The 23,500-nt window shown below is 33.4% G+C and overlaps 1 protein-coding gene across 5 annotated transcripts in view; it reads left to right on the forward strand.

Annotated features, from left to right (window-relative positions):
* The window catches only part of FANCL (FA complementation group L), a 77,459-nt gene that overhangs the window by 23,270 nt on the left and 30,689 nt on the right, over positions 1–23,500 (forward strand). For 3 of the 5 annotated variants that reach the window (XM_060168992.1, XM_060168993.1, XM_060168996.1), the window contains 3 exons: positions 6,318–6,365; positions 8,803–8,899; positions 13,874–13,942. In XM_060168992.1, coding sequence (XP_060024975.1) covers positions 6,318–6,365; positions 8,803–8,899; positions 13,874–13,942 — 214 coding nt within the window. The remainder of the gene's footprint in view (positions 1–6,317; positions 6,366–8,802; positions 8,900–13,873; positions 13,943–23,500) is intronic. The other 2 variants (XM_060168994.1, XM_060168995.1) reach the window with 1 other exon arrangement.

A 23,500-nucleotide genomic window follows, 5' to 3' on the forward strand; every position in this document is an offset into this window, starting at 1 on the left:
ATTTACCCAGATCCTCCTTTTCTTGCCCTATGCCCAGAATTGCTAAATACCCTGAAGGAAAAATGGCTGAAGTGTTGGCTTACTTCTCCTCTGTTCCCCCTTCTTCAGGACCTTGGTCCTTCAAGTCCTGGTTGCTTTAGCAATTTTTTGACATCTTCAAACTTTTTTTTTTCTTTTCCCTTTCATCAGGCTACTTTAGTAGTTCTCAGTGGAAGTTTTGGTCTTCAGTAAGGTACTCCATTTTAGCCAGAAATGGATGTTACATATAATTTTAAATGTACTATTATGGTGATATTGAGGACCGGTTAATGCGTATTCATGAAATTCCATTTTATTTGATAAGGTATCATTCCTGAATAGGATTTGGGATGGATGAAACCTTTTTTAGAAAATTTAGCAAAACAATGGAGGGGAGAGACAGAAGACAAGTAATGAATTGAGATGCACTCTTAACAATTCTGCTGAAGTTATGAAGATTTTTCTTGAGGCGTTGATGTTATGGACCTGATCATTCTTTGGATTTAAAGTGATAGAAAAGAGAAAAATTATTTTGACTTATTTTCTGATGCTTAAATGTTAAGATCTTAGTGTTTAGAGGATAGTTAGGAATGGAGGAAGGGTTTGGAAAGGGAAGAAGAAATGTTCTTCTAGTTTTATTTCTGTTATTTTGATATAGTCAGTTTGAGGCAGTTTTCTAAGCAGATGTGACATTATTGGGAGAACTCCAGTAATGAAAATCAGTTGAAGCATTGAGTATGCAAATATCAGATTTTTGAATTGTTCATTTTTTTCCACCTATTATTTATTGAATGCCTATAATGTAAGGCAGTGAAGATACACAAGCAAGACTTAAGATTCCTCATGGAACTTATATCTAGTGGAAGAGTCAGAATTTAAGTAGATGGATCCCAGTAGTACTTAATTCTAACTCAGATAGGTACCATGGTATATACTTATAGGATTTTTGAGAGCTGTTAGCAACAAAGTTATAAGAGAAATAGTGCAAATATATAAAATATTTTATGGAATAAATGTTTTTATAGATAAATAGGAAGTACTGACATTGCTTTGCTTTATATACATTGTTCTGATAGTGGAGAAAAAGGAACAGGTCTCTAACTTAGGTAATAGATGAAAGCCAAAGGTAAGGATATGAATGCCTCCACCATAGCATTCATCACAATTTAAATGTTTGTCTCCTCCTTAGATTATTATATATAGGAACTTCCAGTTTTAAGTTCCTGCTAGCTACTTTATAGAGTTCTTGTTTAATTCTCAGAATAAGTTTCAAGATACATATTTTCATCCCCAGCTTTGTATGTAAGATGAGCGTACATTGCCAAGCCTGGCTGCATAACAGTGCTCAGGCTTTGGCGTGAATGATGGCTCCCTGGAGTTGTGCTGTGGGGATAGCTCTGGTACGGAGCCTTTAGTAAAGTTCCCTCAAGTACTTGGACATAGTTTTTATTAGTTTTCAGCCTCAAAGTGTGACTATCGCACCACGGATAAAATTGGCCATGTGCAAAATGATAGTTTTGAAATCTGTTGCTTAGATTGATGAAAGCTCATAGTTTAATTATAGTGACTAGGTTGCATGATTGAATTAGAATATACCTGCTGTTACCTAATCATTAGTTTCATAGTCTTTACAAATAAACAGTGTGTTAGCAGAAGAGAAGTTGTCTGCATGGATTGATTGTGAGAAGCCAAATAGTATGATTTTGTCCGTATTTATCCAGCACTGTCTGGCGAAGTAAGAACATCTCCTTTCGGTTTTATTTTTGTGACTTAATTCTTAAATCGGGCCTGGTATACTTGGCACACTGATAATACTGGGTTTCAGGACCCTCAGAGCTACAAATGAGACCTGAACTGTGCTGTCCCCATGCTAGAATTGTTACTTTGTGAGGTGATACCTGAGCAGCTGTCTAGCTTCTTAATTTAAAATATCTTTTAAAATGACACACATAATGATTTGCATGACAAATTGATTTAAATGGATTTTCAGAATCTTCATGATTCCTAGACCAAATAAAATATCTGTATTTTACTTACACTCTAAATAATAATCTTGTAGATTTGTTAGTGGAATAGTAAAATCTGATAATAAAAGAAGGATTTTTTTTTTAAGGTAAGGAAAACCTTGCTGTGTTTTTAAATTACATACTTGACATATCTAATCAGTTCTATAGTATCAAGCTTTATAAAAAATTAAGTTAGAAGAAAGGAAATGTTTAAAATATGATTGAAATCTTTCCTTTTTCCTCTATATTCGTATACCTTTTTTTTTTTTTAATAGAAATGACATTGAGAATTAGTAGCTGATCTTAAGTTTGATTGCTATTATTGTAATTTCTATACTTGTTTCAACTTCTTTAAAAACACACTAAAAACAGCAAGTTGTCCTAAGGGTAAGATGAAGTTGTGTATGATTTTGGGTGTTATACTGGCTCAGGAAGGTGGGTGATGCAAAAAAGTGTCTTGATGGGTTTCTATCAACTTCTGCTTGTGTTATGTTACAGAATGGCTCATTAAAACAGAAAGAATTAAACAGAATTCTTGGGGTTTAATGGGATTTTCTGTTTGGTATTAAGAATGTCCTGAAGTTGAAAGCTTTGTTTGCTTTATAGAATGGCTGATTTATATCCCACTTTACCTAGGATAGTCCTAACTTATGCCTTTTATCGTGGCCCCTTTTAGTCTCAAAAGTGTCCCAGTTCAAAAGAAACGCATAGTCACTTTATTTATAGGATATCTTATGTTTGTTTTAGTAATCACATGGTCCTAGATAATTCAGAGCTTAAATGATTCAAACAGGGGTAGTGACCTGATGGTTTTGTCCTTTTTAATGTAGCATATTATTTATCGCTTAGAGTGAGTAGAATTAAACTATTTGGCCTTTTAAATTTATTTTGCGAAAGAGCTGAGTTTTACTAAATTTGTTGTGCTGCTGAAAGATTGTCAACATGTATTAAATTCGATTTTTAATTAAGTCCAATATTTTTGAAATGGACTTAATTCATTGATGGCGATATCTTCTATAATTTCTCAGTGCATTTCAAAGAATTATATAACATATTGGGAGAAATGGAGATACTTGTTAATACTAAATTAATTCCAGTAATGAGACAAGGGCTTTAATTCTGGCTTATCAGCTGTGTGACCTTGGGCAAGTCACATAACCTCTCAGAGCCACATACTCTTCATTTTTTAAATGCAACCAATGATGCTTAGTAATAAGGGTTGAAAAGAAACATAAGTTATGTGACTCAAATAATTCCTTGTGTAAAGTAAATATAAAGTTGGTGAGATACTGGTTCACCAAAAGGTCCGACTACATATGAGTTTTACAACATATAATTAGTGTTATGATTTAATTATAATCATAATGATAATTTTGTTGTATAACGCATAAGAATATAGATGTTAAAAGTATGAATTTCATTCTAAATGACCTTTATAAATAGAGTGCGTTTACCTCATACATATATCCAAATCACTGAATGCAAATTATATGATAGTGAAAAAATTGTCCTTCTAAACATTGGTAATATGCTTAGAGTATCTAGTTAAACAGAATTTGCATTTAGTTGTTTAAAACGTACATGCGAATCAGTAAATATGAACCAGTTTGACAGCAGCTTGTTTATGTTCATATAATACATAGAGCATTGACACATACATAGAAAAATAAAACTTTCATATTGCTTATTAAAAAAAAGCTTATCTGATTGGGAGGCAAAACTCAACACGAAAAGGAGCAGTATGAGAGTTTAGAGAAAGGTGAAGTTCTTTTGCGCTATGGATAATTTAGGAAGTTCTGAGAGGAAGTAGATATTGGGAAAGCTTGGGAGGAATATAGAAAGCCTTAAAAGGGTAGGAATGGGGGAGGCAACTTTGTAGTGATAGAAATGTGCAGTTCATTTTTGGACTTCGGAGTGGATCAGTTGCTCACATAAGAGGATTAATATTAGGGCCGGACTGAAAGGTCTTGACTGTTAGGCTAAGGATTCTTTATATGCAGGTGATGGGGACTCACTGAGTATTTTTCAGCAAGTGGTTGATATGATTAAAAAGATATTTAGGAAGATTAATCTAGTTAATGGAAGGCAGGATAGACTGGTGTACAGAAAACACAGGGAGGAAAAATGTTAACTAGGGAGGTTGTTTTTTGAAGTAGTTAATGCTTAAAGTTGAGAGTGGAAATGGAAACTTTGGTGCTTTATTAAAACATGAAGGTCTTCAGTCTGCCTTTTGATGTTATTAGTACATAAATGCATCTAGATATTTAATGGAAAAAACTGTATAACTTAAGCTTTTGGACAGAGTAAGTACAGTATTTCAAGAGGTATAAAGCACATTCATTCTGTTTTTCTATACTGATAACATTCACCTATTAAGAAGAACAACAAAAACCTCTCTGAAGCTTAAGTATTAATATCCCTTTCAAATGTTTAAAAAACTTAACTCTTGGGCTTCCCTGGTGGCGCAGTGGTTGAGAATCCACCTGCCAATGCAGGGGACACGGGTTCGAGCCCTGGTCCAGGAAGATCCCACATGCTGCGGAGCAACTAAGCCCGTGCGCCACAACTACTGAGCCTGTGCTCTAGAGCCCGCGAGCCACAACTACTGAAGCCCAGGCGCCTAGAGCTCCGCAGCAAGAGAAGCCACCGCAATGAGAAGCCCACGCCCCACAACGAAGAGTAGCCCCCGCTCACCACAGGTAGAGAAAACCAGCGCGCAGCAACGAAGACCCAATGCAGCCAATAAATAAATAAATAAAAATTTAAAAAACCCTTAACTCTAAGTTTAGTGCCATTTTAGTTATTGCAAGCAGTAACTTATAAAGAAATGCAGCAAATGATAAATGCAAAGTAAAGTGCAATAAAAAGTATAGTGTTTTATTTCTTTAGATTTTTATATTTATGTTTTTATAATTTCTTAGTCAGTTTTGGAATATGTCTAGCTAAGTAGTAAATACCTAAACTTATAAGTTTTAAATGTGTTTATAACTTTTCAAAAATTTGAGCTTTCCAATAATGAAAGTTGCCCAAATGTATTATTTTAATAAATGAGTAGAAATTATTTATTTCATGTTGTTTAAATTGAGATATCCAACTTACCAATAAAAGAGAACATTTGAAATAGCCTTTTTTTAAAGACAAACTGATTTTAATATTACTTGTAAGAGCTTATTGCTGTTTTCTTCCCCTTTAATATCTCTTCTGTAGACCAAACATTAAGATGTTCCTTTCTGTTGTGAATAGATACAAATATTGATTATCTAGTTAAGGTACAGGCTGAGCTGCCGTTAACAAAGAGAACTCCAAATCCTCAGTGTTTCAAACAAAATAGAATTTTATTCGTCTCTCATTTAACAGTTCACAGGTAGGCAGGTGGTCAAGAGTGAGTTGGTGGCTTTGTTTCACAGGGTCATACAAGAGCCCAGGTTTCTTTTGCTTTTCAGCCATCCACTGGTTGCGCTGTTCAGCATAGTAGCTACTAGCCACATGTGACTATTGATACTTACACTTAAATTAACTCAAATTAAAAATTTAGTATTCATACTAGCTACATTTTAAGTCCTCCGTAGCTACATATGATGAGTGGCTACTGTTTTGGATGGTGCAGATATAGAATACCTCCATCATCACAGAAAGTTCTGTTGGTCAGAGCTGCACTAAGAGGTTGTTCTTGTTGGCATGGTCTTTGCTGGGTCATATTGGCCTAAGTTCCACTCTACAGGAAGGGAGAATGGGAGGGATTGGGGGAGGGGTAGCCATGATTTTCTTATAAATGATCCAAAAGGTGCACATATCACTTCTGCTTGCAGTACATTGGCCAAAATTTAGTGATACGCTGATACCCAAGGACAGTGGAAGGGTTGCTAGCTGGATAGAGTGTACCCAGCTAAAACTTGGTTTGGGTGGAGTGCTATAGTAGCTGGGATCCTCTTACCAAAAGGAAGAAGCTGAGAATAAATGCTAGAGCACATTTGCCAATCTCAGTCACATGTACTAAACGTGATAATAATCACAATTTTCTCCTTCTTCCCCAAACAAAGTAGACAGGAATCAACATGGGTAAAATGTTTAATTTTAAATGACCATGCTGAGATTAACCTGAAATTATAAATTTTTAAAAGTTTGAATTTTGTCTTAAAGCTTAACAGAATTAACCTTATGATCCTTTTGACTGCAGGGCAGTATTTTGAGCATAAGCCTGTTTTTCTCTAATGTATTATTTCTACATCTTAAACTTTGTGTGATTGCAAACAAAAGACTAGAACTTTAGTTTATTTCTGTCTTATTTTATAGATGTTCCATAATGATTTTGAACATGTTGATGCCAAGCAGCAATGAGAAGTATGAAAAGTACTAGTTGGTGGTTTAGTTGTTCCTTCTCTCTCCCTATTCCTTCTTGCTCTCTCTCTCTCTATATATTCATCATGCTTCTAAACTATTTAGGGCTTATAATGAAAAGCAGCAGGCTTTTTCCATACCATATCCCATCCCTGGTCTTACACTTTGAGACAAACTCTCTGAAATGTTCATGTTTACAAGTAACTTCTGTATTTCTAAAAAATATGCCTATATTCAGCGTTGCTTGATTGATCAGAATTACATACTGATTAACTATTGTAATAAAAATGGATTTAGTTTATATACTGCCTTCTCTCTCCCTTCATCACTATTCTTTTATTCTTCTATTTGCTTTAATATTTCTTAAACTTCTTTCATGTCTGTTCAATTAAAGATGGTATCTCTTACTCTCAAATTAGCAATTACAAAATTTAATGTTTCTTATCTTCCCTCCTCATATCTTTCTCCTTCTCAATTTTTGTTGTCTCTGTTTTAAATTGCAATGATCAAATATATTTACATTAGTTTCTGTAACTATAATTAAGTCTGCTAGCTTTGTCTATTGCTGAATTCTAAAAATTGTAATTAGTAAGCAGTTTAACTTTTTATGACTACATAAATATTTTTCACTGAAAAGCTAATGGTAGAGCAATTACCATTTTTAACATAGCTTTATTGTTTATGATTTAGTTTAAAATTTCCTCTTCCCATTTTTGTTTCTTGTATTTTTAAAAAATTTCCTTAATTTCTTCCCACATATAAGTAATACCCTCTGTTCTGTAGACTTCCTTTTTTTGCCAGCTGTCTCCTTCCTGGAGCCCTCTTTCTCTCTCCTCTTATCTCTTTCATTACTCAGTGCTCTTTTGACCACTTGACATCTTTATAAAGTTTGTTGAAAATTTGCTTTGATTGATGCTATTCCTTCTTGTGCTTTTTATGACTGTGGGATTATGCATATCTTTTTAAAATTCCTTTTTTCTGTGTGTGAGTAGAGAGAGGATATAAATGCATATGCTCATCTCAACATCTTGAATCTGAAGTGTTGATGTTTTCAAAGAGTCAGATGCCCATGTATCTAACCCTTAGACTCATACTGATAAAACTTGTGATAAAGTCTCATGTTGTAAATTTTTGAGGGGAGGGGGATATGAGACATTTACAAATAAAGCTGAAAGAAAATAATGATTAACTATATAGAGTCATTGCTATTTTTATGTAAATAAACATTTCTAGAATAATTTTCTTTTGTTTTCTCAGACTCTAGACTTTTTATAGATTATGATAAAAAATTTTCTGTTGATAAAGATTGTTCTGTTTTACTTTTTATTCTATTATTGAAGATATGTATCTTCAGATTTAGATCTGTTTTTCATTACAAATAGTGTTCCACAAGTTTATTGCCCAGAACTTCTTGAAACTGACCCATTTTACCATTATATCTGGCCAGTGACTAAACAGCATATAGTGTTGTTAAAAAAATGTTTCCTAGGTTAGGAGGCTAATGTTAGTTTTGAACCCTAACAGGTTTTACCATCAGTCTGGGTGATAAGTTGTGCAATACTGTTAGGCTACTTTTTATCTTTACAAGAGAATGGTATTGTAAAAATGTCAAAAAAATATCCACATGCCCAGTTCACTAGTAAATATACTGCTAAATTTGAACCTTTTTGGCAGTAGCTTATGCTTCTCAAGGGACCATATTTTTACAGAATGATATATTTCAAAGGGTATTGGTTTCCATTGTAAAAAATCCATGCATTTAGAGCAACTTAAAGCCAAAACAATTGTGCTTGTGGTATGTGTTTAAAATATTAGTCATCTTGAATACATGCCCAGGTTAAGTGTCAGAAGCTATATATTGCACAAAAAGAAAATTTATTGTTAGGAGACCAGGCTGTACCTGTGCTTATACAGCATTTTCCTTAGAGGATCAATTTGAGTATGTGAACTAATACTAGCCAGGCTTTTGTACAGTAACATTATTTATAATAAAGGAGAAGTTCATTGAGGAGAAAAACAAATAAAGGAAGCATAAAAGTCTCATATTGTATGAAACTACAGAAATGGATCAAAGAGTTTGACAGGAAGTTTAATGTGTACATAAGTAGAGTCTGACAGGAACATGCTGTGTGTGCCAAAGGTTCCAGTGATGGAAAACCGAAACATAGTGCTCACTGACCACAGCATGAGCCTTGACACACATTGTAAATAATCCAGAGATCTATGACTGCATTAAGCACTGGGCTGGTGTATTAACGGCAGTAAATCTGTAGCAGCATAATGGGATAGCATACACAAATTCCTCTGATTAGTTTTTGTAATGGATTAATAGGAATATAGCAAATATTTTCATTTCAAATCCTACCATCCTCCAACCTCACCCTCCCCCCAGCCCCACCCTCTCTATTGTGATCGTTTTTTATTCTCTTCTACTCACCAGGCTTGTGTATGTGGATACTTGCTTTAGTACCATCAAGTTAAAAGCCGAAGATGCTTCTGGTAGAGAGCATCTCATCACTGTCAAGTTGAAGGCGAAGGTATGTGCTTCGTTAAACTGTTAAGTGTGGCCAGGAAATACTTTGGGAAATGAACCCTGTGAATGTTTTCAATGTAAATGAGTGCTGGTTCCTTCTAAAAATATATATATGACACTTAAAATTTATTTTGGGGGACTTCCCTGGCAGTCCAATGGTTAAGACTCTGCGCTTCCAAAGCAGGGGGTGCAGAATCGATCCCTGGTCAGGAAACTAAGATCCCACATGCTGTGCGACACGACCAAATAAAAAAATTATTTGGGAACGCCTCAAAAAATTTATTCACTAAGTTTCCCAAAGCCTAGCTATAATTTCATGTCACTGTTTTAATTCAAATTTGATCAAAATATAGACTTTACAGTAAAGAAATACTACAAATAAGGTTTGGCAGCCTCAAAGTACCATAATGTTATTTTTGTAACATCCTATGTAGAAAAGAGTTGGAAGTGTCCACTATTCCAAGTAAAGTTCTACTGAAGAAAGTCTTTTGTCTTCAACTCCTACTGTGAATTACCTTTGTTGTTCTTATTTCTGACTTCCCCCATCCCTCAAACACAGGCACACACATATGCATACTTTTTTCTGTTGTCTTGGCTGAAATTTTTTTACTTCTCTGTTTAAAAATTTTGCAAAGGTTATTATACACTTCTATTTATAGAGCCCTTACAGGCTAGTGGTCTATAACTACTCACTAATTTTATTGGCACAAAACACAGCTGTTTCGTCTTTATTTTTTAATTATAGATTGTGAATTTTGAGAAATAAGTGGAATAAGCAAGTTCAGGTTATTAATCATTTACTTAGTAATCACTGGGGAAACATTAGACTTTGAGAAAACCAGGTCATCTAACTTTTTTTTAATTGTCCCTAGGAGTCATCAATCAACTCTTTTTCATGAGATTATAGTGATGAAAAGATGAGTTGTGTTTGTCCTTTTTAAAAATGTGCCTGGCATTTAAGCTTTTCATGAGAGAAAATTAATATATAAAGCTGTACTGGGTGACACAGAAAAGTTGGTATCTTATAGTGCCTCTATATCAGACAAATTGAGAAATGACTCATTCTCTTTCTTACACACAGAATGTTTATGTATAATTTCGAGATTTATATGTAATAAGTTTTGAGAAAAAATTAGTGGGATAGAAATCTTCTTTGTAAAATAAGTTACATGAATATTTTTATTAAATGAAAAAGTTTTTATTTTCTTTTTTAATTTTTAAAGGTGTGTTTTTTTAAGATCAAGGAGAAATCTGCCTTTATCCTTCCAGAGTCATATACTGCCAGTGGCAAGGGTTCTGTCATTTTCTTCGAAGTTTTATTTGTTTATATTTTGTACATTGATAAAAGTTGCTTTGCTGCTATGAAGACCAAAATGAAAAATTTAAAATACATCCTGTCCCGATTCTTTTTTTTTAAAGCCTCATTTTTGCAAGCTTTTCTACTAAGAGATAATGATTTAAGTCTACATTGCCTATCACTACACCTACAAGATTTTATTATTAATTTTGATTAATGACATTATTGGTAGTATTGAGAGGGAGGATGTGTAGCCATTAGTATGGTCCATTCTGTCTGCTTTTTCTTATAACTTTTCAAGGTAGATAAGGTGACACTTTTAACATTTCTCTAGAGGATATTTTCAGGTGTCAGTTTTTGCAGCATCGATAGCTGTGAGCGCTGTTATGGATGCCCTGGCAAGAGAGAAGAGAAAGCTGTATTTGAGTTAGTAAGAAAAAGATTTGCGTTTTAAAAAAAAAAGAAAAAGCAGGCTGAAACTAAATGAATCTTGTGTTGGTATGATTTATTAGAGTCTTTATTTGTCCGTTTAGTTTGGTTTTCATAGAGACTAAAGTTGTCTTTTAGATGTGGTCATTTCTTTCTTAGGAATATTTGGGATTGCCAGTTAAAAACAGTGAAAGCTAAAACGTACATGTTAAGAGTACATAATGCAAAATCTTAATCCAAACTGAGTTTTAATGGGTCAGGCTCTTTTTTGACAAACCTTACAACACGCTTATTTTTGTAAATACACAAACCTCTATTTCTTTTATCTGATATTTTTTGATACGTAGTAAAGAAATGCATTTGTTTTGATTCTTGAATACATACTCTCCCAATTCTGCCACTCTACCTCACTGTCTCCCAAAACCCACAAGGAAAACAATACCAATTTTGTCTAGACATCCCCCATTAAAAGTAAGTATATAAATCAAAAAGAAATACAATGAGAAACAGTTGAATTTTGTCATTTTTATAGGTGTGTTTTTATGCAGTATTTACAGTTCATCCTAAACCATGGGATGAAATTTTTGTCTTTCCTTTAAAAAAGAAGTAGCCTAGGGCTTCCTTAGCTTTGGCCAAGATCAGAACTACTTGAAAAACGAATCATAGATATGTTTCAGAGGCTGGGCACTCTGTCTCTGATGGCTGTTTTTGTAATCTGCCGCAATTTGTATGTATTCTTTTGCTGGGGGGGTCCAATCACAGTTCGGGTTGGGTTAAATTTTTCCATAGAAAAGTATACTATAGAGTCTAAAAAATATTGTTTGTGACAAAAATATATACTTAATATTATATAATAATTATTGTCTCTTACAGTTATTGATTTGATTGAATTGTTTCAACTGAGACTTGAAAAACTATATTAATGAAAAATTATAAATTACTCTATTTTTCAATTAGTTTCTTTAGGTGGAGCTTTTGTTCTTGTCACCTGGATTTCTAAAGTGAAGCTTTTGGCAGTTAGTCTCTAGTGGCTTTGTATATACCTATAACTTACTGTTGAAAAATAATCTGAATTTTGACAGTCATTTTACAATATTCAGTTATCGATGTTGTAGTTAGTACTACAATACAAACAACTCCAAAAATGAGTATCTAGGATGCTACTGCATAATTCATGTTAAATCATCCAGAAGTGTATAAATTTGTGCTTTTTAGGTTCAATACAGTTATGTAGCATTTATTATATTATATAAACAGAATTGATCTTGGAAGTGAATATAATTAACACAATATATATACATTTAACTCATAGACAGTAAAGCCACAAACATATGGATCAGTCTCATTTATTATATACATATTTGTATGTTTGCATAATTATACCTAAAATATATATTTGAATGTTATCTCAGATATGTGGCATCATATTATGTTTATTATAACCTGCTTTTTGTTTAACTCCCTGTGGATCTCTTTCTTTATCAGTACATATGTGCCATTTACTACCCTGAGCCCTATTTGAATGTAGGATCATATTCTCTTTTAACATAATGTGCCGTACGTACTTAATGACTTCCAAAGTTAAGACACTTTACCTGGTTTATCTACTCTGTATACAGTAAACATTAAGTTCATACTCTTAACTGGGTTGATGATTGTTTAAGTTAGAGAGTTGATATTGTTCATTGTCAGCTCAGTAGATGATAAATAGCAGCAACTCAAGGTGAACTAAATATTCCATTTTTGACCCAAGGAGGTTTTAAGTGTGCATTATTATTTTTGCAGAATATTAACATTTTTTAGAGGGAAAAGAGATTTTACAGTGCTTTTAGTTGAGTTCCATCATTTTTACATATAAAACAGCCAGAGAAGTTCAGTGACTTATCCAAGGTCACAAGTTAGTTAGCAGCACTAGAAACCAGAGAAAGCTAAGATCTCTGCCTGCATTTACTTTGAGATAATCACATGCCTTATAAAAAATAGTGTACAAATAGTTTTCCCAGTGATTGCAGCAGTTACAGTCTGACGTACATCATCTAATAGTTTGAATTGTCTGGAATAGGGCTTCTTCTGTAATCCCAGCCAGGCCTTTCTTTCTTTTTTTTCCTCTAACTTACAGCACTGTTATATTTCTGTATGGTTTCCTGTATATTTACCTTTGTGTTATCACTTCTGCATAGCTAGATACCATTAGTCAGAGTATACATTGATAGGTTTATTTTTAACCAGACTGTCATTGTAACTAAGTGTTAATTCTTTTCAAAGCATTGATTTCAAATGGGCTGATGTTTGTGACAAATACTATAGTGATAATTTTTTGTGCCCTTTTGCTATGCAACAAAGTAGTTAAAAATAAGATGAAAAAAGTGAAAGTCTAAAACTTATTTTAAACATTTTGTCAAATGAGAGAAAGGAGTTTTCCTAAAACTAATTTTCATGTTAGTAAATTTAGCTTTGTATTGGAAAGAAATGAGCACTTTAAAAATTACGTGTGACTTTCAAGAATCCAGACTGAATCTTAGAGAAATCATGTAGTACAATTCTCTAATAACAAAATTGATTTTAAGAAAAACTACCTTTTGTCTTTCTTAACTTAAAAACCTAGTTAGTCCTATGACTATTATTTTTTGTATAAAACTATTGAGTAATTAATTTTCTATTTATCAACCATGAAAAGATTTTTCTTACAACTATTATTTTGTTTTCCCTTAATAAGCCAGAGACATTTCATTGTTTCTTTTTATTTATCTTCTGCTAAAATTAAATGCTTTTTTGTGGAAGATACTTCTTGATAATTATATGTGTTCATTTTTGTGCATTTCTTGATTCTTTTAACAAATATTGCCTCTTTTAACAAGTGACTGAGGCTGTTTGAGGTTAAATTTTAGACTGAAAGGAAATTAAATATCAACCATTTTGATCTCTCACTTTAAAGATAAAGAAACTGAGATTCAGTGTGGTTTACCCCTCAAATCACGTTAGCAGCTGACCTGACACTGACTTAATTCATTAGTCTTTTTTTCAAAACCGGTTGGTTTGGCACCCCCAAATCACCAAATTTTGTACCTTTTGAGCTTAACTTGACTGTTAATCAGCTCTTAATACCTCTATAGTAATAGAATGGAAATATTGATATATAATACATTTGCATTTATAATAATACTTTTTCTAATATGTTCAGTTTTTTGAAAATATTTTATGTGAAATTGTCACACTGAAGCAAAAATGACCTAACTTTATGCTTTTTTATAGTACCCTGCAGAATCACCAGATTGTATTGTGGATTTTCCTGTTTCGTTTTCTGTTCCCTGGACACCACAGGTAAATTCTTAAATTTATTTTAAGTAGCTAAAAAGCACATTCTGTTTACTTGTAAGTGGCCATTATAGATTACAAGTGATTTTTTTCAGTTTTCTTTAAGCATTTATTTATAAACAGGACTTTGAGAGTGTTAAACTTGAAGAAGCTCTATTGACAGAAATTTTACTTTAAATTTAAATCCTAAGGAACTCTTTATAAAAGCAGTGAGCAGTAGGTTAAAAATCGGGTGACATTTTTCAGACATAATATCAGAGAATCTTTTTCAGAGAATGAGTTATGACTGAAAATATAAACCCTGCCATTTCTATTCAGTTTTTATTGTTTTAAAGTGTTTGTCCTTAGTTCATCCTTGAACTTAGACTTTATTGTTTTTGTAAGTGCTTTGGAACATTCTTACTTTGAGTAAAGAATATAGGAGATTCTTCTACTCCTGTCAATTTCTCAATACATTGCTGATATTTAACAAGTTAATGTATTTAGGAATGCATTGTAAATTGTACCATTATGTGGCTAAAATATGGTATGATTATCAACAGTTCTATCATCACCATTCACGTGTGTGATTTTTAAAGATCTGGCAGAATGGTGGTTAGATTCAAAGAACAGTCTAATGATGACAGGCATAGTCCTTGTCTCACCAAGTAAATTGTTACCAAAATGAAGAGAAACTTTCTGTTCTTATGCAAAGCGAAACAAAAATTCCTAGTGACGTTTTACAAATGTTCTCTAGATAGAGACTACCCTTATTTTTGTTATGAAGTTTTGGTAGGTTCAAGTGAAAATTTATACTTATATTTTAAATTATAATACATAGAGTAAAGTAATAATTGTCTTGTATATGAAGTTATTTAAAAAAAAAAAAGCCTAACACGATTTAAATGGTCTTGTGAAAGGTCAAATTTTAATCATACCATATATATTTTAAAAATATTTTTCTTGTTTTCTTCTTTAAAAACAAAAGTCTCCCTCCTTCCAATGGAAATCAAGAAAACACAGCAAAATAAAGGGGAGGAAAAACCCTGTGATTTGCTTTTGATATTCTGATATATGTTATAAATGTATAAGAAATACTGTTTTGATTGTTTTTTAAAGAATTAGAATTATACACAAATTGCATACTTTTAAAAAAACATGAATATACATTTTCTATTTGGCTCTATAAACTTTATCTTTATGTATTATGTGAGGTCATGATATAACATTGTACCTAGATCGTATTACTCTTTCCAGATATGCTATCTCTAAATTATAATTTAATATTTATTAAAATCCCAAGGTCCAACCTTGGGAATATGTTTTTGATGAGTTTCCTAGTTTTTTAAATTTAGATAATCATAAAAGTTTCCCCAGACTTTAATCTGTGAAAAAGTTTGCATCTCCACAAAAAGACTGTTTAGCACTTACCTTATCCTGCCATTTAGCAAAACTAGTATGTGACTTTAACACTAGAAAATCTTAGAGGGCAATTTCTTCTAAATTTTCTATCCCTACTTAACACCAGCTCAGTGCCTTGCACATATAAGTATGGAATAAGTGTTTATAGTATTAATTCAAATTCAGATTTAGATTTAATTGGGTCATACGTCAAGTTTTCTGTTTTGTATTAGTTTTAAGAATACAGAATTAATTAGTAGTAACTGGAATGTCATAAATTCTTTTTTTAAATTAAAAGAACATACTAAAATTCTTAGTATAGTACAGATAAAAATTTGGACACCATTTTAACCACAACTGAAATTTGACATGTTTGTTTATTTATTTATTTATTTGTTTGTTTTTTTGCGGTACGTGGGCCTCCCACTGTCGTGGTCTCTCCCGTTGCGGAGCACAGGCTCCGGACGCGCAGGCTCAGCGGCCATGGCTCATGGGCCTAGCCGCTCCGCGGCATGTGGGATCCTCCCAGACCGGGGCACGAACCCGTATCCCCTGCATCGGCAGGCGGACTCTCAACCACTGCGCCACCAGGGAAGCCCGAAATTTGACATGTTTAAGTCACATTTGCTTCAGATATTTCTCTCTCTGTCTCTCAGAAATAAAATGTTCTGGGACCTAAAACTTTACCCCTCTTTTGCTTCTCTCCTTTCCTCTTTCCTTCTTTCCCTTTCTAGAGGTAAACCACTTGACTGGAATTGGTGTGTATGCTATCCATGCATACTTTTTTGCTACATTTGTTTATGCCATATTCTATAATATTTTTGCAGTCTGACCTTTCTTATACAACATTGTTTCTGAGATTTACCCATGATCTTATATCATTTTAAATGCTTTATATCATTTCGTTATATGAATCCATCAGTTAATTTATTCATTGCCCTACTTATATGGTTGTTCACAATTTCTTTCTTAAACAGTGCTGCAGTGAACATTCTTCTGTGTTTCCTTTTACACATGTGAGACTTTTAGTGTGGTTTATGCCTAGAGGTGAAAATGCTGTATTGTAGGGAATGCATCTCTTTGAGATTACAAAATATTGCCAAGTTATCTTCTAAAATCGGTTGCATAACTTTATACTCCTACCCAGCAATGCATAGTAATTCCTACTTTCCCAAATCCTTTCTAAGTCTTAGTCTGATTTTAGTGTGACCTTAATTCTTATCAAAAACTGATACTCATTATTATTGTGTTTATCTTTGCCTACTTAAATTTTAGTGTTTTATTATAAGCATTTCTTATATATTTTGAATACTAGTTATTTATTGGTTATATGGGATATAAGTATCTTCTCCCTGTGGCATGTTTTTTAACTTTGTATATGATATATTTTTTCAATCAGAAGTTTAACGTTTCAGTGTGGTCGCATTTATCACTCTCTTCTTCGTGATTTCTGCTTTTTGTGTATTGAATGAGAATATCTTCCATATCTTGTTCTGAAAAGATATTCTCCTAAAGTCTGTTATAAAAGTTATACTTTTTTTCATATTTAAGTATGAGATAGGAATTGTATTTACACTTGCCTATTTTATATATGCTCGCAGAATTTGGATTTATCTTCATTTGTGGCGGTCTGGGGTGATTTCAGTTTTTCTTTTACATAAACCACTAAAATTCAGAAAAATTTCAAAATATACTATTTGCCTCTTGTTAGAGTCTAGCTGTACATCGTAAGCATTTTGGTGATACTGCCAGCAAGTATGAACTCTTGAGTCTTTTTAGATGTGATAAAAGTGTTGGCAATGTTAGTTTACATTTTGGAAATATGAAGCAACATCAAACTTCTTTGCTGTGTATCTTTTATCATTGACCTATTGGACACAATTCTGCTTGTGGGAGTTCCCATCTTTTTTCTTTTTAAACAATTTTTAAACAGATGTGGTTCTTAAGCGAAATAAATGTTACTATTGTAGTCTAATAGCAAACTTATATTTAAAAGATTGTAAATAGCTTCCAGATAATTGATTTTAAAAAATTCCTTGTCTGCTTTTTGTATATTTCCTCTTTGGATTCAGTGTTTCTGGACTTTAAACTTGGAAGATCTTTATTTTCCTTTCTTTTTGTAAAATAATAGGCATGGCTTTGTGGCATCCATATTAAAAATGGGTAATTTTCCTTATGGTCCCTGTCTTCCTGCTGGGTTGATAATGTTTTGATGTATTTTTCTTTTGCTCTGATGAGAGGTCTGCTGCTGCTGCTCTGACATATTCATTTGGATGAATAATTATAACTTGCACAATGTCAAGCTGAAGATGGTAGGGTTTTGTGCGTCATGACAAGCCTAGTAGCCAGTGCAGGTGTCTCACAGCATGATCAGCAACAGCCAGTGTATTCTGGCTCAGAGGAGGCATTTAGAGTAGTAAGAAATCAGCACCAAGGGCAAGGCTGCTGCTACTACTGCTGCCGTGATATGTGCCAAAGAAACACAAAGTGCTTCTCAAAGACAAGTGACTGCACACCTCTTCTCAGATACTTACTTGTTTACCCAGTCAATTTTGTTTTATAGATTTCAGCATAGAATGTAAGATCATGTCATGATTTTTATCTTACTCTACTTCCCAACATCACAAATGCTCTAAAATCTGCTACCCTTTCGACTTCTATATATAGGTCATATTTGTGAATATTGTTGACTGATGAGACCATAGAATGCTCTAATGTAAGATTTTAAGTGCACTGACATTAGTGATTCTATAAAAACAAAACTAATTTTCTCCAGGTCACTGACCAGCCCAAAATGGATGCTAAAATTGCAGTTTTACCTATAAATATGCCATTAAGTGCAGGCTTGTGAACTGTCTGTGTCACACTGGTTGGAATTTTCAGATTTGGTATGATACATAAACAGTGGTCTTTATATTTTTTATCATGTAAATCTCATATTCTTGGAGTAATGCCATGAATACAAGAAGAGCAAAACCAATGATAAAGCCTCTGGCTGATAATCTGATGGTGAATGAAGAAATTGTAATTAAAGGAAACAGTCCTATTACATAGCAGGGAGCATGATCCATTAGAGCATCAGACTAGCAGTCGGGTATCCCTAGGTTCTGTTTACAGTTCAGCCATTGACTTAATTGTATAATTTCAAACAAGTCACATGACTGCTCTTTGCCTCAGTTCATATGTATATGGAAATAATAAACTTTTTCTCTTTCACGGAGATCTTAAAATAAATTTGGTTTAAAACAAACAGAATCCTAGGGGAAGAAAACTCTCAATATCACACTGTATGGATCCTGAGGAAGTTCTCCTTTTTTGACCTACTGGATTATCTTTCTTTCCATTTTTCTCTCTGCTGTCCTTGTTGGAGAACTCATAGTACTGGATTTTTGTTCATCATTAAATTGGTTAATTAAATATACTTTTGCCTTCTTGGCCATCTTATTATTGCTATAATGGTATGGATAAAAAGACATCAACGGAATCAAAACAAAGACACTTAGTTCATTATTGAGATTATGTGATATGGTAGATCTGTGTGATATGGTCTGACCTATTGGACTCAGTAACCTATTAACTGCCTTTCTTTTTTTTTAAATAACAATTTATTTTAAAAGTACTCCTACATTGATTTTAAAAAAGGGAAAATACAAATAAGCAAAATTAAAATATAAAATCACCCTTAATGCCTTCATTTAGCATTGGGATCTCACTGGATAATAGTTCTGAACCTACGCTTATCACTTAGCAAAATATTTTTTGAAACATTGTTGATAATGCTGTGCATTTATTATTCCAGGTAATCCTTAGAGTAATGTAGTTTTTAGTTATAATTGGGTTTACATTTATCCATCCAATTAAGAACTGATATGTTCACAGTCTAGGAACTGCTTATCTCTACATTTATTTAGGTCCCCCAGTTAAGTAGCAGTAGTTTCTTAATCCACATCTTGTACATTTTTGTTGAGTTTATTCCTAAGTATGAAGTTTTTTTTGCTATTGTGAATGTGATCTTTTTTTAAAAATCATATTTTCTAGTTTATTTTTATAATGTGGGCAAGCTATTAATTTTTTTAAGGTTATACTTTAATAAAAGTTGTATATGAACATAAAGAGTTAGGTTTACAAGGGTTTTTGTTGTTTGTTTTCTTTTTAGACAAAATGGCATGTCCTAGCCTCCTTCTCACCTTCTTCTCCCTCTCCAGGGTCAACTACTTTTAATTGTTTGTTGATCCTTTTGGTGTTATAATAAAATTTCTATCATTACATGCTCTTGTAATTATACTACTTTTTGTTTGTTGGTTTGGTTTAGGCATTATCTGTTAACTTTCCACTGTAGATAATGGGGAATTTGCTGTTTCTTCTACCTTTCCCCACTCCATACACACATATACTTCCTATCCTTCCCAGATAGTTATCTTGTAATTTTGATTATGTCAATATTCAGTGTTTACATTATTATTTTGAACATATATGTATACTATGCAGAGATAAGCCATGTAGTTAATTATTATTTTTCCTTTGTTGCCCCAGTTTTTGTTACCACCTAGAGTTAACAGTTGTCTTTTTCATTTCCTTAGTTTTCTGTGTACTTAAAACTCATTCAACCCACAGTTTTCCATCAGTTGTCTAAATCTGCTCTTAATCATCTACGCTGGGTTTTCTATTAGCTTTACTTTCTGGTAAATTTCATCAGCTTTTCCTAATAGCCTTCCTGTTGAGTTTTTTTACTTATACTATCATGTTCATTTCTAAGAGTTTACTTAATTGATAAATCTTCTCTTGTCCCCAGAGATACTAATAATATGTCTTTTTTTCCATCTGAGTAGTTTCTATTTCCTTGAGTTGCTCTTTTTCTAGGCTTATCGTCTTTGGTTACCTGCTCGTGATTAAAAGTCAGCTATTTGAAAGCTCTGAGTGCGAGTGGGGCTGGTCAACTGTGAACTTCATTGTAGAGTCACCTGAGTAGATCTCATAATGGGGAACCCCAGGTGTCAGTATGTTAGGTCTTTTTGATTAATTGGTCAGATTTCTTGGAGAAGACTCTTCCAGGCTTCTGCCTAGAAGTCACTGAGCAAGCAGAAAACGCTCCCTTGAGGCGAGAGTGGAGCAACACTGTTGGGCAGGAAACAGCAGTCTGAATTAGTAACATTTAACTCTATGGCATCCTCTTCGGATAGGGCTGAACACCACGCAGCTGTAAAAGAGAAGTGCTTACAGAGTGAACCTCCATTATCACAGGCAGATAGTGAGAGTAGATTTGGAGTTGAGGGGCAAAAAACGATATCCTAGCTACCCCATGGTATTTTCAGACTTTAAATATTTGGCCATTCTTAGTTCTATGTAGCAGTAATTTTCAGTTTTATTGTTTCTTGCTGATGTCTACAAGTAGATTTTTTAGATGATTTTTTTTATCCAGTGGCTTTGTTAAACTCTTTATCTAATAATCAGTAGTTTCATTGAATTTTCTATGAACATAATCATATCATTTGTAAATGATAGTTTTATTTCCTCCTTTGCCATCTTTACGCCTTTCTTTCTTTCTTTTTTTTTTTTTTTTTGCCTTACTGTTCTGGCTAGGATATCTAATAAACTGTGAAACCTGAATAGTAAACACAAGCATTCATGTTCTATTCCTGTTCTCAAAGGGAAGACTTTGTTTTCATCATTAGGTAGATTTTTGCTCTATAGTTCTTGTACTGAAATCCTTTACCAATAATTAATAGAATTTATTTCTGTTTCTGGTTTGCTAAGAGTTTTGTTATAAATGAAAGTCGAATTTTTTCAAGTATATTCTCTGTATATGTTAGATAATCAAATGGTTTTTCTCCTTTATTCTGTTCATGTGGTGAATTATATTGTTCGATTTCCTAATGTTAAATAAATCTTGCCCTCTTGAAATAAACCCAGTTAGGTTATGGAGTATTTTAAATCTATATGTTGATCAATCAATTGATTGGTCAGTAGATACACACACATATATATGTTCATATACACATATACAATTTCCAGTATAATATATTTCCACATTCTGTTTCTTTTGCATCTATGCTCATAAGAGCAATTCCTTTGTTTTCCTGCTTCCAAAATTTGGTTTTATTGCCTCTTTAGTTCTTGTTTTTGTGAGATTATGCCTTAAAGGAAAAAACAACAACACTATAGTAAGTTTGGGGGTGGGGTAAAATTAGATCTGTGTGTTCAATCCACCTTCCTTACCAAGTAGCTGTAACCCTCTTTTTGCCTAATTTTAAATGTGTAGTTTATACTTTATTTGAATTCTAATGTATAAACTAGTTGTGAACATAATGTTAAAATCCTTTTCATTGCTTTCACCCATGGGCTGCTAGCTAAAGTGCAGTATTAAAAGTTTTAAATAAGTATGCTAACTATGAATGGGGTTCGACATTTCGAGCTAGAGGCAAGTGATGAAAGAAATAAATCCTGTGACTTATTTTCTTGTCTTCTTGTATAATTTGGAGGGGATTAGTGTGGGAAGTTTGGGGTTCTTTGGACATTCATAGAACTTAGGTAAGATAAGTAAGAGAGCTGACTCACGAAGATCTAGTAGGGAACTTATATCCTATTTGTAGTGCTTCATTAGATGAAATTGTGATTCTGTCATGGTCAAGTCTTCCTTCTTTTTTCAGGTTACCTTGAAAAAGTACATAAACAGAAAATCAAGAAGCAACATTTTTTTCAGTGGGAAATAGTTTAAATGCAACAGACATTTAATATCTACAGATGGTCCCTGACCTAATTTGACTTAGGATTTTTCAACTTTACAATGGTGCAAAAGTGATACACATTCAGTAGAAACCTGATTTTGAATTTTGATCTTTTTCCTGGTTGGTGATAGGCCAAATGATGCTCTGTGGTGCAGGACAGCAGCAGCCAGCCACAGCTCCCCGTCAGCCACTCTGTCACAAGGGCAAACAACCGATACACTTAGAACCATTCTGTACCCATACAGTGATTCTGTTTTCACTTTCACAGTATTCAATAAATTACAGGAGATAGTCAACACTTTATTATAAAATAGGCTTGTGTTAGATGATTTTGCCCAACTATAGGCTAACGTAAGTGTTCTGAGTGTGTTTAAGGTAGGCTCCGCTAAGCTATGATGTTCCACAGGTTTGGTGTATTAAATGCATTTTCAACCATTTAACTGGACATAACCCCATCATAAGTTGAGGAAGATGTGTACTGTATGTGTAGCACTGAGCTGGCTCCTAAGGAATTTAAGGTGAGTTAACCAGGTTCTAACATCCTAGGGTAGGCTTTCAGGAGTAACTTTTCAGTCTGATAAGGAGATAGGTACTTAAAAAGATAATTTCAGTAAAATGTGTTGAGTGATGTGTGTGGTGAGCCGTTTTGATAAGATAGAGAAGAGGTACATAATTTAACCTGATGTGGTCAAGCAAGTTTTCTGGATAAAGTGTTACCTGAGTTCAGTGAGTCTTGAGAAGTGAGAAATTAGGCTTGGGAGGACACATGATACTTTAGGAGAGAACTGCTGTAGGCAAAGGACAAAGGCATAACATTGTAGGAGATAATTCATGCATTACACATCGTTTGGAACTCTGTAGTCAGAGATAAGACTGGAGCTTTTGCTTAGAGTTAGGCAGGGTCTGCTATACCAGTTCTGATGATCTTGGACTTTATCCCAAAGTGTTGGGGTTATAAGGAAGAAAGGTGGCATGGTCACAATTTTTGTTTTATAATAGCATTTCTCAAAGTGTTTTTTTGTTTTGTTTTAGGCTATTAATAGGATTAAGGTGGAGAAAGGACTCTGATCTAATACACTTATGAAATTCTAGTTTTAAGTTCTATTTCTTGATTTAGGATTTCTCATCTTTCTTGGTATGCCAAGATGTATTATAAATCTCTGGCATGACTTTTTTTTTCCTTCCTCTCAGAGCACCTCTGCAGATTAGTTTTCAGCAAAACAAGTTTTTTTTAAATAGGTCACTCTGTTTGTGTAGAGGAAGGTTCTAAATGAGAATGGCAAGACTATAGTGAAGAAGACTGAGGGGCAGCTGTGTACTTACCCATGCAGGCAGTAATTAGGGTCTGTTCTAGGTTAATGGTTGCAGGGAAGGATGAAAGGGGATTGTTTGGGAAAATTCCACAGGTTATATTGATAGAACTTGGTGATGGATTGGGCATGAGATCCCATGGATTGCT

Source organism: Lagenorhynchus albirostris, chromosome 13 (assembly GCF_949774975.1).
Source record: "Lagenorhynchus albirostris chromosome 13, mLagAlb1.1, whole genome shotgun sequence".
NCBI classification, from domain to species: Eukaryota; Metazoa; Chordata; class Mammalia; order Artiodactyla; family Delphinidae; genus Lagenorhynchus; species Lagenorhynchus albirostris.